Raw genomic sequence first — 16,394 nt, forward strand, 5'->3', positions numbered from 1 at the left:
GGACCCATGCCGGGGCAGGGACCCGACTTCAGCGGTCCCCGTCCTGCCCCGAGGCCCCCCACCCCCCGGTGTCCCCACTCGTGGCCCCTGCCCCCACCACCGCTCCAAGGCCTTGCCCTCTGAAGAGGACCCCCCTCCCATTTTCAGACTCGCGACCCCCAGTCCTCGGCTTCTGAAGTCTTTCCGCGTCTTCCTGTGGGATTTATATCTCTTTCACTGTAAGCCCCTCACCCCCTTCTCACTCCACCTCTGATGACTTCCTAAACACATTCCCGGGTCCCTTAGGCGACCTCCAGCCCACCAGCACCTGTTGCCTGTCCTTCCAGGAACTTTCATAGGAATCTCCTCTTTGGGGAACTTTTGGCGGTCAGTCCTTAGGTGTTTCCTGCAAGCCCTGTCTTTACATGGGGACGACCTTATGGTCTTTCTGCCTGCCCCTTGGGAACTTCAGAAATCTTCCTGTCCTCTTTTATTTTGTTTTATTTTTTAATTTTATGGGTCATGGGGCTTGAACTCGGTCTGGGCGCTGTCCCTGAGTACCACCTGAGCCGAGCCCCATTTCCCATTTTCTAGAGATTAATTGGAGATAGAGTCTCAGGTCCTTTTGTGCCCCGGCTGGCTTTGAACCTTGATCCTCACATCTCAGCCTCCTCATTAGCTAGGATTACAGATGTGAACATTCCCTCCATCCCCAGCTCCTGAGGTCACAATGTGCTCTGAGGGTTCCCTCCTAACCAAGCTTTGCTTTGCCCATTGGAGCACTGTCCTCCTGACATGTCCTTTCTGAACTTGAATTCTCTCTGCTATTCCTTTAGATTTCTGCCCTTGACAGAGGTCCTCATCTCCCCTGGCCATTTTCGGGGTTTCCCTCATACCCACCTTACCCCCATGTGGGTTTCAGATCCTTCTTTTTTTGGTGGTGGGGGTGGGGGGGTTCATGCGCTTTTCCACCTGGAGCATATGGAGGTCATGCTCTGGCCTATTTCAAGCCTAGAATCAGAGTGTCTGTGTGTCTCTCCTCCCGCCCCTCCCTCTGCATTTCAGACAAGAGCTATCTGTGTGACCCAGGCTGATTGGAAATGTGTGACCCTCAGCCTCCTGAGGGCGGGGTCAGGGTGCATCTTCAGATTCCCTGCAGTGTCTCATACTCTCCTCTTCCCACTTGGCTTCCCATGGGTCTATCGGTCTCTCTTATTGCTTCTTCTTAACTCTTCCTAACACATTCCTTTTCCTACAGACAGTGAAAAGGCAGTCTGGCTCCCGAGGTCCACTCCTTACACCCCAAGGTCCAGATGGCGGCCAACGTGGGTGACCAACGCAGCACAGATTGGTTAGTAGGGATTGGGGGCCAGAAGCTAGTGAGGAGGGACAGAGGAAGCCAGACCCGGAGTTGGTGTCTTAGGTGGAAGCTCCCCTAGCTTGGGGTGTGATGCGGGGATGCTGCACTCCTGGCCTCGGCATCACCTGGTGTTCACTGTACAGAAAATCATGCTGGTCCTTTCATGGAGCTGTAAGTGAAAGGTTCCTACAGCAGTGCTCAGGGTCTTTCTCAAAGTACGTGGTATCAGCTAGGATTCACTAAGGCTCACTTCATGCAGAGCTCTGTGCATGTGGCCACTCTTGTTGCTTGACGCCTCTGTGTACAGGCCTCGGGGAAGGTCCGTGTCTGAAGTGCGCACTTTGACCCCTCCCTCACAGAAACCACTTAGCAGTGTGGCGGATAGGGAACAGAGGCTCAGATCCCGAGTGCAGAGCTGTTTGCTTCCTGCCTGTGCGCAGTGGGAGAACAGACTGGCTGGCCTTTTTCCCTGCAGGTCTTCCCAGTACAGCATGGTGACGGGAGCTGGCAGAGAGGATGGCATGGAGACCCCGATACATGAGAACCCAGAGTGGGAGAAGGCCCGCCAGGCCCTGGCCAGCATCAGCAAGTCAGGAGCGGCCAGCAGCTCTAAGACCAGCAGCACTGTGACCAGTGCCCAGGTGAACAGCCCGCGCAGGCCCTGGGGACCCTTGGGCTTGGGCAAGGGGCAATGTTTGCCATGAGGGGGGGAGAGAGCCACATGCTTGCAGGTGTTGGGTGAGGACAGTGTTGCTGTAGGAGGACCTGAGGAGGTGTTCTCTAGGGGTCATAGGACAGATGCCTTGAACAGAAATGTACACCGATGACTTTCTGTTAGCTCAGTGTAAAGAAGGCATAGGTTTTTCCTTGAGTTGGCCAGGGTGTGAACGAGAGCTCCTGAAGAGGGCTACTGGGCCCCAGGCTCTCCTCAGCTCTCTCCCAGAGCAGTGGTGGGGCCAGGCTGATGGGGGGCTCTGTCTCCACAGTACGTGTCTCAGGCAGAAGCCTCAGCATTGCAGCAGCAGCAGTACTACCAGTGGTACCAGCAGTACAACTACGCCTATCCCTACAGCTACTACTACCCCATGGTGAGGGCCCACCCCACCCCACCCCACGGTTCACAGCCCAGAGCCCAGGCGGAAGTTCCTGCCTTCCCTCCTTGCAGTTGCCTGTGATTGCCTTGCGCCCTCAGATATTAGCACACAGCAAGCTTGCTTGCTCTGCTCTGCTGCTTCCCTGGGTGCCCACCACCCCTGAAGTCTACTCCCCGCTCTTGTCTTTGTCACCTAGTTTTCTTTTACGGTGCTTGCTTCAGGGTAGCCTGTGTGTCTATGTGTATGCTTGTGTATCTTTTTCCAACTCAGACTACGAAAGGGTGGGGTTTGATTTTTGTTTCTTAGTGCGCAGAAAAACTGGCACTTTGTGGGAGCTAGCATGAATGGCACATGGGATTTGTGGGAACTTTTCTTGTTTTCTTTGAACTCTATGCCTCTGTGGAGGAGAGAAGAGGGTGAAGGGCTGGTAGAGAATCTTGGGTCACACAGGGCTCTCAGCAGGCAAAGGCGGCCTGCTGCTAATCGGGCTCTCTGCCCCTGCAGAGCATGTACCAGAGCTATGGCTCCCCTTCTCAGTACGGCATGGCCAGCTCCTACGGTGCAGCCGCAGCCCCGCAGCCACCGGCTCCCCAACACCAAGGGCCTCTGAACCAGGTAATGGTGGGCCAGCACCCACCAGGCAGGCGCACGCAGGGGAGGAGCCTGCTTCTCAGAAACCCCTTCTCTCTACTTGTATTCCTGCCACATAGTGCTTGAGGCAAAGTGTCAGGGTAGGCATGGGCCTGGAGAAAGCCTGGGCTGCAGGCTTGGGCACACACTGGGGTCACAGGACTGAGGGCTGGTGCAGCTGCAATGTGACATCCCGTGCCTACACAGGATGTTGGTGTTAGCTAACATGAAGTTTGGGGTGGGCGGAGCCATGTGCGTGCAGGGAACGCCTGCTCTTGCATCTCATCCTGTCCTCCCCTGGGTAATGTGTGCCTCTGCCTCTCAGCCCTGCCCAGTGGGCAGAGGCCATGTTGCTCTGGCGCTCCTCGCGAGAGGCGGCCGTGGATGGCACTGGCAGGCAGCTGGACTTCCAGCTGGCCGTTCTCTTGTCTTCTGACCTGTTAAAACGGGCTGCTAGGAACGAGGGCACAAGAGTGGCAACCAGAAGGGCAGGCAGCGTCAGTGAGGACCCGGTGCTGTGACACCCCAGCACCCTCAGTGCCTGCTTTCTCCTGCAGCCCCCGGTCCCCGGCATGGACGAGGGCATGGCCTACCAGACCTCACCTCAGCAGCTGCCAGCAGCCCAGCCCCCTCAGCCCTCCAACCCTCCACATGGAGCCCACACACTGAGCAACGGCCCTCAGCCTGGAGCAGCCCCAGCCACCCAGCACAGCCAGACAGGGTCCTCGGCAGGCCAGGCCTACGGGTCGCATACCTACAACGAGCCTGCCAAGCCCAAGAAGGGCCAGCAGCCGTGGACCCGCATGAAGCGTGAGCAGGCGGGCTAACCTGGGGTTGCGCAGTCTGGGGGCTCCTGGAGATGCCATGGGGGGCGTGGCCTCACAGTGTCTCAAGGGTGGGGCGGGCCCTGGTGCTCTTCTGCTCTACACCCTGATCCCTTCTGCCCTTGGGCCCTCGGCCTGCCTTCCCTGGGGAACCCATGTGCCAGCAGGGCCTCACGCCAGCCCTTGCCGCGCTCTCACAGCAGCCCCTGGGACTGGAGGTCTCAAGTTCAACATTCAGAAGCGGCCCTTCGCTGTCACCAACCAGAGCTTTGGCTCCAGTGCAGAGAGTCAGCACAGCAGTTTTGGGGCCCAGCCCAATCCTGAGAAACCCCAGAACCACAGGTAATGGTTGCTCTTTTCTGCCCACCACCCAGGCACTCTGCTTAGCCTCAGTGCACCTACCACCCCAGGGGGCTCTTGACTCCCAGCATCCCTCCTGGGCCATGTGATCACAGCAGGGTGGGGAGGGTGCCTGAACTGCCTCTGTGTCTGGCAGTGGGGCCGCTCCATGTAGGCATGGGATGGTCTCTGGGCTGAGGCTTCAGTCCAGCCCTCTTTGCCTCCCTAGTGGGCCTCCAGCCCGGGGAAACCTGTCTGGGAAGCCGGATGACTGGCCACAGGACATGAAGGAGTATGTAGAACGCTGCTTCACAGCCTGTGAGTCAGAGGAGGACAAGGACCGGACCGAGAAGCTGCTCAAGGAGGTGCTGCAGGCTCGGCTCCAGGACGGCTCTGCCTACACCATTGACTGGAGCCGAGAACCTCTGCCGGGGTCAGTGGGGGGGGGGAGCCTTAGGGGCTGGGCTGTTGGGGACCTGGGCCCCCAGCTCCCGTGAGAAACAGGCCTGCAGCCTTGGGCTGCCAAGCCCTCTGTGGCAGGGCACAGACCTATGAGTGGTGGCAGTTGGGTGCAGGAGGACGGGCGCAGGCTAGGGTTGGCATGGGTGGCGTGGCGCTGAGAGTGCCCCCTGGACAGAGAACCCTGGGCTTGCTCCCTCTCCTGCACTGCGGTAGTCGAGTGGCTGGGGTAAGTGCCCCCTCTCGAGGCCTCGTGGCCCCGGGCGGTGGTGTGGGGTCTGTGGTCCTGGGGGCGGGTGGCAGGTTGTGACACCCTCCCCTGCTATATCCTCAGGCTGACCAGGGAGCCTGTGGCTGAGAGCCCCAAGAAGAAGCGGTGGGAGGCCCCTAGCAGCCTTCACCCTCCCAGGGGGGCAGGCTCGGTGACCAGGGGCGGGGGTGCCCAGTCCCAGCGAGGGACGCCGGGGGCTGGGGGTGCTGGCCGAGCCCGGGGTAGCAGCTTCGCCAAGTTCGGCAACCGCAACGTCTTCATGAAGGATAACAGCTCTTCCTCCAGCACAGACTCCCGCTCCCGCTCCTCCTCCCGCTCTCCCACCCGCCACTTCCGGAGAAGGTGTGCAGCCGGGCAGGGCGGGCAGGGCGGGGGAGGCAGGGGCTGCCAGAGGCTGATGCCCGTATCCGTGTGCAGTGACTCCCACTCAGACTCCGACAGCTCCTACTCAGGGAACGAGTGTCACCCTGTGGCCCGCAGGAACCCCCCTCAGAAGGGCCGGGGCGGCCGAGGGGCCCACATGGATCGGGGCCGAGGCAGGGCGCAGCGCGGGAAACGGTGAGCCTGGTGGGGGCTGCGCCATGGGCCGGAGGGGGTTGGGGTCCACTGAGGCCCAGGCTGGGCCTGCCGGGTACGTGGGCTGGGTGTGACGGCAGACGTGGCCTTCTCCGCCTCTCCCAGGCACGATCTGGCTCCCACCAAGCGCAGCCGCAAGAAGATGGCCGCCCCAGAGTGTGAGGATCCGGAGCGGGAGCTGAAGAGGCAGAAGCGGGCGGCCCGCTTTCAGCACGGGCACCGCCGCCTGCGCCTGGAGCCCCTGGTGCTGCAGATGGGCAGCCTGGAGAGTGGAGGGCCCGACCCCGACTGGCAGGACCTGCAGATTGTGGGCACCTGCTCAGACATCACCAAGCACTACCTGCGTCTCACCTGCGCTCCCGATCCATCCACTGTGCGCCCGGTGGCTGTAAGTCCCGCTGGGCAGTCTGCCCGCCAGGGGCTGGCATGGGAGAGTAGGGTGGCCTCCACTTTGAGAGGCAGCTGCGGGTGGCCCGAGCCAGTGTTGGGGGCCGGCACGAATCTGTGTCTGCTGTTGGATCTCCCGTTGTACACGAGGAGCCTGTGGAGCAGAGCAGCTCGGCTGTCTCTCCGTGCTGCGCCTGCCGCAGGGCCTCTGATCCTCACCTGCTTCCCTGCCAGGTTTTAAAAAAGTCACTGTGCATGGTCAAGTCCCACTGGAAGGAGAAACAGGACTACGCGTTCGCCTGCGAGCAGATGAAGTCCATCCGGCAGGACCTGACGGTGAGGCCCGGCCGCCCCGCCCCGCCCCCCCGCCCCCCCCCCCCCCCCCCCCGCCGCCCTGCTGCACTCTGTGACATTGCTCTCTGCCCACTGTGCCAGGTGCAAGGCGTCCGGACCGAGTTCACGGTGGAGGTGTATGAGACCCATGCCCGCATTGCCTTGGAGAAGGTAGGCTTGCTGTGCCAGGCCCCTCTCTCCCTTCCCTGCTGCCACGCACACTGGCCTCAGCCGCACTGCTTCTCTCTTCCCATCCCTGCCTTAGGGGGACCACGAAGAGTTCAACCAGTGCCAGACCCAGCTCAAGTCACTGTATGCAGAGAACCTGCCGGGCAATGTGGGCGAGTTCACTGCGTACCGTATCCTCTACTACATGTTCACCAAGAACTCGGGAGGTGAGCAGCCAGCCGAGATGGGGGGGAGGGTGCCCTGGCTCGGCTCCCTGCCTGCTGACTGACCTCCCTTTGTCTCTGGTGCAGACATCACCACGGAGCTGGCGTACCTCACGCGGGAGCTCAAGGCAGACCCCTGTGTGGCCCATGCATTGGCACTGCGGGCAGCCTGGGCTCTGGGCAACTACCACCGCTTCTTCCGACTCTACTGCCATGCGCCCTGCATGTCTGGTTATCTTGTGGACAAGTTTGCAGACCGGGAGCGCAAGGCTGCCCTCAAGGCAATGATCAAAACGTATGTGGCACTGCGCGCGCACACTCGCCACCCTCTGCTGTGGCCCTTCCTCACCTCCCTCCCGTGCGCCGGGCTGGGCCGCCTCCGTGCTCCTCACACACCCCCTTCTCTCCCCTTCGGGTCTTCTGTCTCTTCTCCCGCTATTCTGACACCATCATCCAGGTGTCTCCTTCCTGCCCTCTGGCTTCCTCTGATCACGTCAACCTGGACCTGGTCACCTCTTGCCAGGCTCTCAGCCTCCCCTCGGAGGCCTCTGTCTGCCAGCGGAGCACCTCACTGCTCCTCTTCTAGACAGAAATGTGCAGGACCAGTGCCACAGGCCAGCTGCACGGGGACCTTCATCCCCTCAGCTGTGTGTGGCTCGATGGTGATGAAGGGGAATCGGGAGTGGTGTGTCCGGGAGACACTTCGTGTTGTCACACTGAGGACACACTCGGGTGGGCAGAGGTGGGTGCAGGGGTCAGCAAGCTGGTTTGAGGGGCTCAAGGGCCTTCCCTTCCTGGGAAGATGCTAGGAAGCTCGAGGGTGATGAGCTGGAGCCCCCGCTGAGAGCTACAGTGCTCATCCTGGGTCTTGCTCTGGTCCTGCAGACTTGGGGGAGAGGTGTGGGGCAGAAGAGGATGCCGGGCACATTGGCAGGGACGGGACAGGCAACAGCAGGACTTCTCTGTCCTCGGCAGTCTGCTGGGGCCCTTGATGGGCGGCAGTCACCCTTGGGCCTCCCCTGTGAAACTGCCCTTTTTGTGGGCCCATGCCTGCCTGGAGGGTGGGCAGGACTCTGCTCACGGTGGGAGGAAGCTGAGCCCGCCCAACACTGCCGCCCCTGCCCCGCCAGTGCCTAGCATCCAGTGAAACTGCCTGGAGGAAAGGGGCCTGGCCTAGTGGGAAACGTACACAGCCACTTCCGGGCACGTGGGACAGGTGTGCAGTGGGTTTAGGGCACGTGGGACACGTGTGCAGTGGGAGAGGGTACACAGCCCCTCCTGGGCACGTGAGACAGTGAGCACTGGGTTAGGGGGTCTCGGCAGCTGTCTGGCGTCATAGGGCCTCCCCCACTTAGCAAGCCAGCGCTGTGGGCCCTCCTCTGGCTCCTGCCCCAGCCAGTGGAGGTGCCAGCTGGGCCTTCCCCCTCCCATCCCCTCCTTCCTAGACAGGTAAGTGAGGGTGAGGGGGGGTATCATGGGGTACTGGGGCCATCAGCCCCACCCCAGGCCCCCCCAAGCCCTTGAGGGGGGCAGGGGGAAGGGCTGCAGGGCCCGTGCTGAGGAAACCCTGTGGGTTCCCGAATAGGGGGCACCCGCTCCCTGCTCGTGGGGCCCTACCTGCCTGCCACCTGCCTCATCACTTTCTCCTCTTGTCTCCATAGCTTCCGCCCTGCGCTTCCAGTCTCCTACCTGCAGGCCGAGCTGGCCTTTGAGGGCGAGGCCGCCTGCCGGGCGTTCCTAGAGCCCCTAGGCCTGGCCTACACGGGCCCGGACAACTCCAGCGTGGACTGCCGCCTCAGCCTGGCGCAGCTGCCAGCCTTCTGAGCGCCCAGCCGGCTTGGGCGGGGGCAGGGCCAAGGCCCCCAGCACCGCCTTTGCGGATTTTATTTTGAGCCATGGACTTGGGTTGTAAATTAATTTCTGGGAGTTGGCTCCAGGAAGAGCCACAGTCCCTTCTCCATTTCCCAGTGGAGAGTCTGTACATAACAGAGATTTTTCTACGTTTTTATTTTTTGCCTCAGAGGGATGGTTGGGGGGAAGATGGGGGGAGGGGGTGGGGGCTGCAGGCTCTGTGCCCACCTCTCACCTCACACTAATGCTGTCTCAGTGTTTTTTCTCTCTCTCTCTCGAGCTTGTACTCCGGCACCCGACCTGGCACACTGGCCTGTCCCATGCTGGGGGGTCAGTGGAAAGAAGACAGGCCGTCCAGCCCGCACCCGCCCACCCGCAGCGGGCACCAGTCAGTCAGCCAGCCATGCCTGCTGCCTTGTCTGCCTCTTCATAGACTCTTATTGCCCAGCCTTCGGGGCCTCAGTGTTTGGGGTGAGGGGAGCTGCTTAGAGACTATGTCCCATCCTTGGTCTCCCACCCCAGAAATGCCAACGCCGCCAGCACCAGCACCAGCACCGTCACCACCAGACCAGCGCACCAGCCAGCCCTGAGGACTCGAGGCCATCCATCGCGGGACCGTGCCGGCCGGGCCGCCTCGTCTCAAGTTGTATTAAGTTGTCTCCATGTCCCTCTCCCCTCTACCCCAATGTTTCTTCTGATTTTTTTCCCCTCCCCTCCCTCTTCTTCCTGCTTTCCCTGGCTCAGCACAGGTAAAATGGTTACCCTCCTTCCCTCCCTCCCTCCCTGCCTCCATGGATCACCAGCTCACGTCATGTTTCCTCCTCTTTCCTTTGTATGTGTGTTTATTTCAGTTATATTTTCTTCTTCCTCCCTTTTCTGTTCCGCCCCCTCCCTCCCTCTCCTGCCATGTAAGGGGAGGGCCTGCTCGGAGTTCACGCACAGCTGGACTGTCAGGCTGCTTCTTTCCCAGATGTGCCTTCTCTGCCTCCCCTCCCGCCTGCCTCTCCCCTCCCCTCCCTCCATTCTTTCCTTGGAGCACTGAGCACCATTTTGGAAGCTTGAGACAAACCAAAATTAGAGAGAGAGAGAGAAAAAAAGAGATCCTGTCCTTCCTGCGTGGCCTGCGCCTCCCTCCTGGCTGTATCAGCCCAGGGGTACCTGAGCCAGTGGCTGATGGGCAGCCCCGGCCCTGCCGATGCGGCACAGCCAGAGGCCCTCCAGAGGCTGGCTCCCCAGCTCTGGGTCCAGGGTGCCGCCAGGCTCGGGGAGACAGGCTGGGGACCCGCGGGGCACTTTGGCCAGAGTGAGGTGGGGCTGGAGCCCCTCTCGGGGCCATACCACCCTCAGCCCCTCGGCCTCCAGCCTGCGGCTCAGCGCCCGGGCCATGTCTGCCAGTGCGGGGCGCGGGGGCGCGCAGAGCACGCGGGGGCCCAGCAGCACCAGGTCGTGGAACTGCAACTGGCGCGGAGCCCCGAGCCCGGGGGCCGACAGTGCCCGCCTCAGGGCCGCGAGGGCGGCCGCCTCCTCCCCGGGCCCCGCCAGCCGCACCAGCGCCAGCGTCAGGTGCAGGGCCTGCCCGGGCACCAGGAAGGCGGCGCAGGCCGGGGCGGCCCGGACCAGGTTCTCCTGGGCTCTGCGCACTTCGGCCCGCAGTCCAGGCTCGGTCACCATGAGAGCCACGAAGTGGGTGGGCCGGGGCTGGCGGCGGCCCCCCGCCGCGTCCCAAGACCAGCCCACGGCGCCCCACTCGGGGGCTGGCCCTGTGCGGACCGCGGGCGGCGAGTCCCCTCTCATGGCTCCTGCGAGGCGCCCTCCGGGAGCCTTCGAGCCCCGCTCCTCCAAGGCCGACTCGAGGAGTCCCGCCCCGGCTGACTTCACGCGGGCTCCCGTGCGGGCTGCCTCTGGCCTGCGCCCGTCCTCGCCCTCGCCGCCGTCCTCGGAGCCCGGCTCTTCACCTGTGCGCGCGTCCTCGGGGCCCGGCTCTTCGCCGGCGCGCGCGGCCTCGGGGCCCGGCTCCTCGTCTGCGTGCGCGTCCTCGCCGACGGGCGCGTCCTCGGGACCCGGCTCCTCGTCCGCCCCGGCGCCCAGTGCGTCCAGAATGGTGGGCCCCGGGCCGGCGGCCGAGCCCGAGCCGAAGACGAGGTCGGTGCGGGAGGCGCGGTCCCACACCAGGCGGCCTCGGAAGCGGAAGTAGCGCACGCGGTGCTGCGGCACGGCCAGGACGCCGGGCCCCAGCGCCGCCAGCGGCTCGTCCCAGCAGAAGGCGCCGAAGGGCTCCTCGCGCACGCCCAGGAAGCGGTCCACGTAGCCCACCGAGAAGTCGGCGGGGTCGAGGCGCGGGTCCCAGCGGATGCGTTGGATGACGGCCGCGGCCGTGCGCAGCGGTGGCTTCTTGGCCCCTGCCTCAGGCTGAGCCCCGCCGCCGGGCATCGCGAGCGGGGCCCCGGGGTGGGGCTGTCGGCAGCGGGCGCCAAAGCGGCAGCGGCCCTCCAGGAAGAAGCGGCAGGCTGGCGGGGTCTCGGGCTCCAGCTCCGGCTGTTCGGCTGCCATGGGTACGGAGGGCAGGCCCGCTCGCGCACCCCGGGAAGGGACGGCTCCCCACCGCCGACCTCGCCTGCCCCGGGCCCCAGGGTCCAGCCGCACCCTCCCGCCGGCCACACCCACCTAGGCCACGCCCCTCCGTCTAGCCACGCCCCCGCAGGTGGCCGCGCCCGCGGGAACCCAAACTCCTGGGGCAGCCCCTGCCCAGTGGCTTCTCAAGAAACTCAACGTACCTGGCCCCGCCCCCATCGCGAGGACGCACACGTGGTGTGCTTCGCCCCGCCCCCAGCCCCCGCGGACCTACGCGTGCGCGCCCTGCCCCGTGGCTTTGCTCGTGCAGGTCTGAGAACCCAAACTCGGGCCCGCCCCCAGCGCTTGGCCCCGCCCAACCGGGCTCATTTGAATGCGCCCGCCCTCCGCAGGTCTGGCCACGCCCTCGGCCCGCACCCCCTGCGCGCGCAACCTTTGGGTGACCTGGGTCTGCCGGCTCAGGCTGGACCTTGGTCCCAGGCTGGGCTTGGCGCCGACTTCACCTTCAAGCCACGCCACCGCCCCGCCGGGGGCCGCGTTCCCCGCAGTCCGTTCCGGCGCAAGGTCTTCGGGGTCGCCTAATGCCAGGACGCCATGGCGCCCAGAGTCAGCACTCAGCCGGCCTCGGGCGGTGCCCCGATGGCGTCCTGCGGGCCGGGGCTGGCTTTGAAGAGTGAGTCTCGGGAAAGGCTGTGACGGGCGCTGCTAGAGATGCGCCTGCGGGCTGGTCCGGGCGCGGGGGTGCGCCTGCGGGCGGGGCTCGGGGACGCGCCTGCGGGCGGGGCTCGGAGGCGCGCCTGCAGGTCGGCTCGGGGACGCGCCTGCAGGTCGGCTCGGAGGCGCTCCTGCAGGCGGGGCTCGGAGGCGCGCCTGCGGGCGGGGCTCGGGGACGCGCCTGCAGGTCGTCTCGGGGACGCGCCTGCGGACTGGGTCCGGGCGCGGGGACGCGGTGCGCGCCTGCGATCCCCCCACAGCGCTACAGGCCCAGGACCTGGTCCAGCTGGAGGCCGGCGCCGGGGTAGCCGCCGGGTGTCCCCGGACCCGCGTCCCCGTCGGGCTTGGCCGCGGTTTCCTCTCGCTCGGCGTCCATGACGCTCAGCACCGCGTCCGGCATGGAGGGGCCCAGGTCCAGGTGGAAGGACAGCAGCGGGTTGGCGGGCGGAGGGGGCGGCGCGGGGCGGGGGGCGCCCTCGACGGGCGCGCGAGGCTCGGGCGGCGGCGCGTCCCCGTGGCGGCGCAGGAACGCGGGGTCCCCGAAGGCGTCGCCGCCGCGCCCCCGTGCAGCGTGTGCCGGACGTCGCCCAGCGGCGCCGAGATGGACAGCGCGCCCCGCTCCGCGCGCCTCCTGGGCTGCGGGGGCCCCGGCTGCTTCAGCACCGGCATCTGCGCGGGGTGGGGGGCGGAGCGGGTCAGCGCGGCCCCAGGCAGCACGTGGGTAAACTGAGGCCACAGCCAAGTCCAGCCTCAAGATCTCGGATCACAGAGAGGTCTCTGCGCTCTCCGGGTCCCCGAAACGCCGTGGCGCTGGAAAGTCCAGGAGACGCCTCTGCAGCGAGCCATGCGGAGATGTCCCCCTGGTGACCCACCCCTGACCCGGGCCAACTGTCACTCACACGGCGCTCCCTTCCCTCTCCTCCCCCACCCCCAGAAAGAATGAGGGCCTCACCCTTGGATACACTTACATTTTCTGTTCTCTTTTAAAATACTGAATGTGCTGGGCAGGGAGTGTGGCCTAGTGGTAGGGTGCCTGCCTAGCATGCATGAAGGCCCAGGTTCGATTCCTCAGTACCACGTACATAGAAAAAACTGGAAGTGGTGCTGAGGCTCAAGTGGTAGAGCTCTAGCCTTGAGAAAGTCCAAGGACAGTGCTCAGGCCCTGAATTCAAGCCCAGGGCTGGCAAATAATAATAATTAATAATAAAAATGAATAAACTATTGAGTGTGACTCCTCACTGAATCTCAATGAGCCCAGCTCAAAATCAGGGCAGGGAGTCTGGCCTACTGGTAGAGTGCCTGCCTAGCATGCACGAAGACCCGGGTTCAATTCCTCAGTACCACATACATAAGAAGTGGTGCTGTGGCTCAAGTGGCAGAGCTCTAGCCTTGAGAAAGTCCAAGGACAGTGCTCAGGCCCTGAGCTCAAGCCCAGGACTGGCAAAATAATGAAGAATTCTGGCAATGGGCTCAGGGCTGTTCACAGCACGCAGACTATGTTCAGTAATGGATGGCCTCAAGTATCAAGGTGAACTTAATCTCACCATGGGTTGATCTCTGCATGTAGGCACGTGACTGCCTAAGAACACAGAGATCTCTAAGGGTTGCGGTTCAAAGCCAGCCCAGACAGGAAAGTTCGTGAGTCTCTTATCTCCCGTGAGCAACGAAAAAGCCACAAGTGCAGCTGTGGCTCAGGTGGCAAAGTGCTAACTTAGAGTAAAAATAAATAAAACAGTGACCGCACCGGGTCCTGCATTCAAGCCCTTTTCCTCAAGAAAGCTTTGGAGGGGCATGGAGGCTGGGTCCTGGGGGCTCGTGAGGACGGGCCGTGAAGCTGGCCAGCACCCAGGCCTGGCACAGGGGCCCCAGGGGACCTGGACTCCCCTCCTCCCAGCACCCCAGGGTGGGGCTGGATTCCAGATGCAGGAAGGAAGAGACCCCCAGGAGGGTCACCAGGTCATGGGGTGTGGCTGGGCCACTCCTGTCCTGGGGTCCCAGCCCTTCCACTTGGGACAGAGCAATGAGCTCCAGGTCCAGCCCAACATGTTCTGGGACCCTGGGAGAGGCTGGAGCGGGGAATGGGGGACCAGGAGCTGGATGACCCAGGCTGGGACCCCAGGCTCCCAGACCTAGGTGGCTGCGGTCTCTGCCACCGGACCCCTCACCTCAGGGTCCCAATGCACCCCCTGCCCCTCACAGTCACCACTCACCTCCGGTTCCACTCCTGGCCCAGCTTGGCTGTGCCCTCTCCCTTCTCACTGACCCCACCAGGCAAAGGAAGCTGCAGGGAGACGGCCCCAAATCCTAGGAGCTTATCCCACCCATAAGCCTGCCGGTCCAGGCCCAGCCTCCTCCCTCAGACCCGGGGGTCCAGGCCCAGCCCCCTCCCTCAGACCCGGGGGTCCAGGCCCAGCCCCCTCCCTCAGACCCGGGGGTCCAGGCGCAGCCCCCTCCCTCAGACCCAGGGTCCAGGCCCAGCCCCCTCCCCCAGACCCGGGGTCCAGGCCCAGCCTCCTCCCTCAGACCCCGGGGGTCCAGGCCCAGCCTCCTCCCCAGATCCGGGGTCCAGGCCCAGCCTCCTCCCTCAGACCCGGACTGATGGGGGGCAAGGGGGCCAGGATGAGGCCTGCTGGCTGCACAAGCGCAGAGGTGGAGGGGGGGACAGGGCGTGCCCCTCCCCTTGACCAGCTTGGAATTTCCTGCAACTGGGGAAGTCTGGCTGTTTCGAAGAGTAATTTCTTCCAGATTGCTGCTGTTGGGGGAGTGATTATGCAGACTGAGAGAGAAGGGGAAGGAGGGAGGGGGGAAAGGGAGGGAGACTGGCCCAGCCCAGGAAGGATGAGGGGGTCCTCTGGGTGGATGATGTCATTAGGGTGCCCTGAGCCCAGGGCGAATAGGGAGCAGAGAGAAAAATCCCTCTAGAGCCCCAGGGCACAGACCTGGCTTGGCTGGGGCCGTAGCCATGGTGGGGGGGGGGCGCGGAGGCAGGGGAATGAAGCTGGGTTGGGGTAGAGGGTAGCCAGCGGGTCTTCCATCTTGAGGAAGTGTCCTGCGCTGCCCACTGAAAGATGGGAGAGGTCAAGGGCACAGGACCCAGGTCGCCGGTGGCAGGAGGTGGCCGGGATGCTGGGACACCGGTGGGGCCCGAGGGTGAGGCGGCTTGGAGTGGCTGGGACCTGGTCTGGGCCTTGGGGCCTGGTCTGTGCCCTGGGACCTATATATTTGTTTTCTTTTTGCCAGTCCTGGGGCTTGAACGCAGGCCTGGGCCCTGTCCTTGGACACTTTTTTTTTTTTTCTCAAGGCGAGGGTTCTGCCACCTGAGCCACAGCACCACTTCCAGCTTTTTTTTCTGTAAGTGGTACCTGGGAATGGAAGTGCTGGCCTGGGGACCCCTCTCCCAGCCCAGCATCCCTGTTCAACATTAGGCCCCTTCAGTATAATTACCTGCCACCCCCTGGGCCCAGGACAGCTCCCTGGGGCTGAGCTCTCACCCTGCAGGCCAGCAAGGCCGCCCTGCACCTTACAGTCACCTGAGTGACTTACAGGCTACACTCCCAGCCGCCTCCCCCCCAGAAAAATAATATTGGGGGCTGGGAATGTGGCCCTGGGCTCCGTTCCTCAGTGGCACATACACAGGAGGAGCGGGAAGTGGCGCTGTGGCTCACGTGGAAGAGTGCCAGTCTTGGGAAAAAGAAGCTCAGGGACCGCGCCCGGGCCTGAGGTCAAGCCCTTCACAGAGGCCCTCAGTGCCCAGGAGAGCCCTTCACAGCTTCGCCATGTGCCAGCCCGAGGCTCCAGGCTCCTGGTCCTGCAGGGACGCAGGCCTCAAGCAGGGTCCATGTCAGCCGCTGGGCCCCAGGGCCTCCCGTGCCCTGCCCGCCTCGCCCTGCTCACGTCAGCCCGTTCCTCTCCTTCCCTCGATGTCCTCTGCTCTGTCCCTGGGGGTCTTCCAGGTGGGGACCCGAGATCCTGGCTGGCCAGCATGTCCTCCCTGGCATCCTGGGGCCTCTGGACCCTCACCCCCTCAGTGCTTCTCCTGAGCAGGGCCCACCAGCCCAGCTCGCCCGGGGAAGACACGGGCTCCGGGGTGGTGCCATCGCCTCCTCCAGGGCTCAGCTTCCCACACCTGTGCTCGCAGGGCTGTGCACTCAGTGTGCTGAGTCGATCCTGGCTCCTTCCTGCCGATGACACCGCCAGAAGTCAACATTACAGACGTGATGACACACGTTTGTGGTTGCTCCTGAACATTTGCCCTCCCACAGGACCCTATATCAAGGCTTGCCCCTCTCAGGTGCGTGTCCAAAAGCATGAACTTAGAGACCAGCACCCCGCAGCGCCCGCATCTGCTCAGGGCTTTGCCGCCCTCTGCCCAGGCCTTTGCCGCCCTCTGCCCAGGCCTGCACACCCGCTCAAAGGCGGCTGGAGGTCACCACAATCTCCCCAGTTCTCAGCAAGCCCCCTCTCCACTGTGACCAAACACCTGAGAGATAGGGAGGGAGCCAAGCCGAGGCTGAAGAGAGATGGGAGAGGAGAAGAGGACAAAAAGAGGGATCTGGGGGGATGGATTTGTGGGAAACGGGGAGATCTGGTGAGGGGTGGGATGGAGGGAAGGCC

The 16,394-nt window shown here is 63.7% G+C and overlaps 2 protein-coding genes across 2 annotated transcripts; one reads left to right on the forward strand and one right to left on the reverse strand.

The window, feature by feature from the left end:
* Positions 1–9,490, forward strand: Leng8 (leukocyte receptor cluster member 8). The gene is made up of 16 exons (XM_090322920.1): positions 1–218; positions 1,238–1,330; positions 1,815–1,980; positions 2,326–2,427; positions 2,938–3,048; positions 3,621–3,873; positions 4,088–4,229; positions 4,456–4,659; positions 5,020–5,298; positions 5,374–5,514; positions 5,638–5,920; positions 6,154–6,255; positions 6,355–6,423; positions 6,518–6,647; positions 6,732–6,939; positions 8,306–9,490. Exons 2-16 carry the CDS (start codon positions 1,293–1,295, stop codon positions 8,466–8,468), a joined length of 2,391 nt encoding a protein of 796 aa, XP_090179046.1. The 5' UTR covers positions 1–218; positions 1,238–1,292; the 3' UTR covers positions 8,469–9,490.
* A 147-nt stretch (positions 9,491–9,637) lies between these two features.
* Leng9 (leukocyte receptor cluster member 9) lies at positions 9,638–11,103 on the reverse strand. Its single transcript, XM_090321950.1, has one exon. It carries the CDS (start codon positions 11,043–11,045, stop codon positions 9,639–9,641), a length of 1,407 nt encoding a protein of 468 aa, XP_090178076.1. The 5' UTR covers positions 11,046–11,103; the 3' UTR covers position 9,638.
* Between the last annotated feature and the right edge of the window lie 5,291 nt (positions 11,104–16,394).

This window comes from Megascapheus bottae, chromosome 31 (assembly GCF_031878675.1).
Source record: "Megascapheus bottae isolate mThoBot1 chromosome 31, mThoBot2.hap1, whole genome shotgun sequence".
NCBI classification, from domain to species: domain Eukaryota; kingdom Metazoa; phylum Chordata; class Mammalia; order Rodentia; family Geomyidae; genus Megascapheus; species Megascapheus bottae.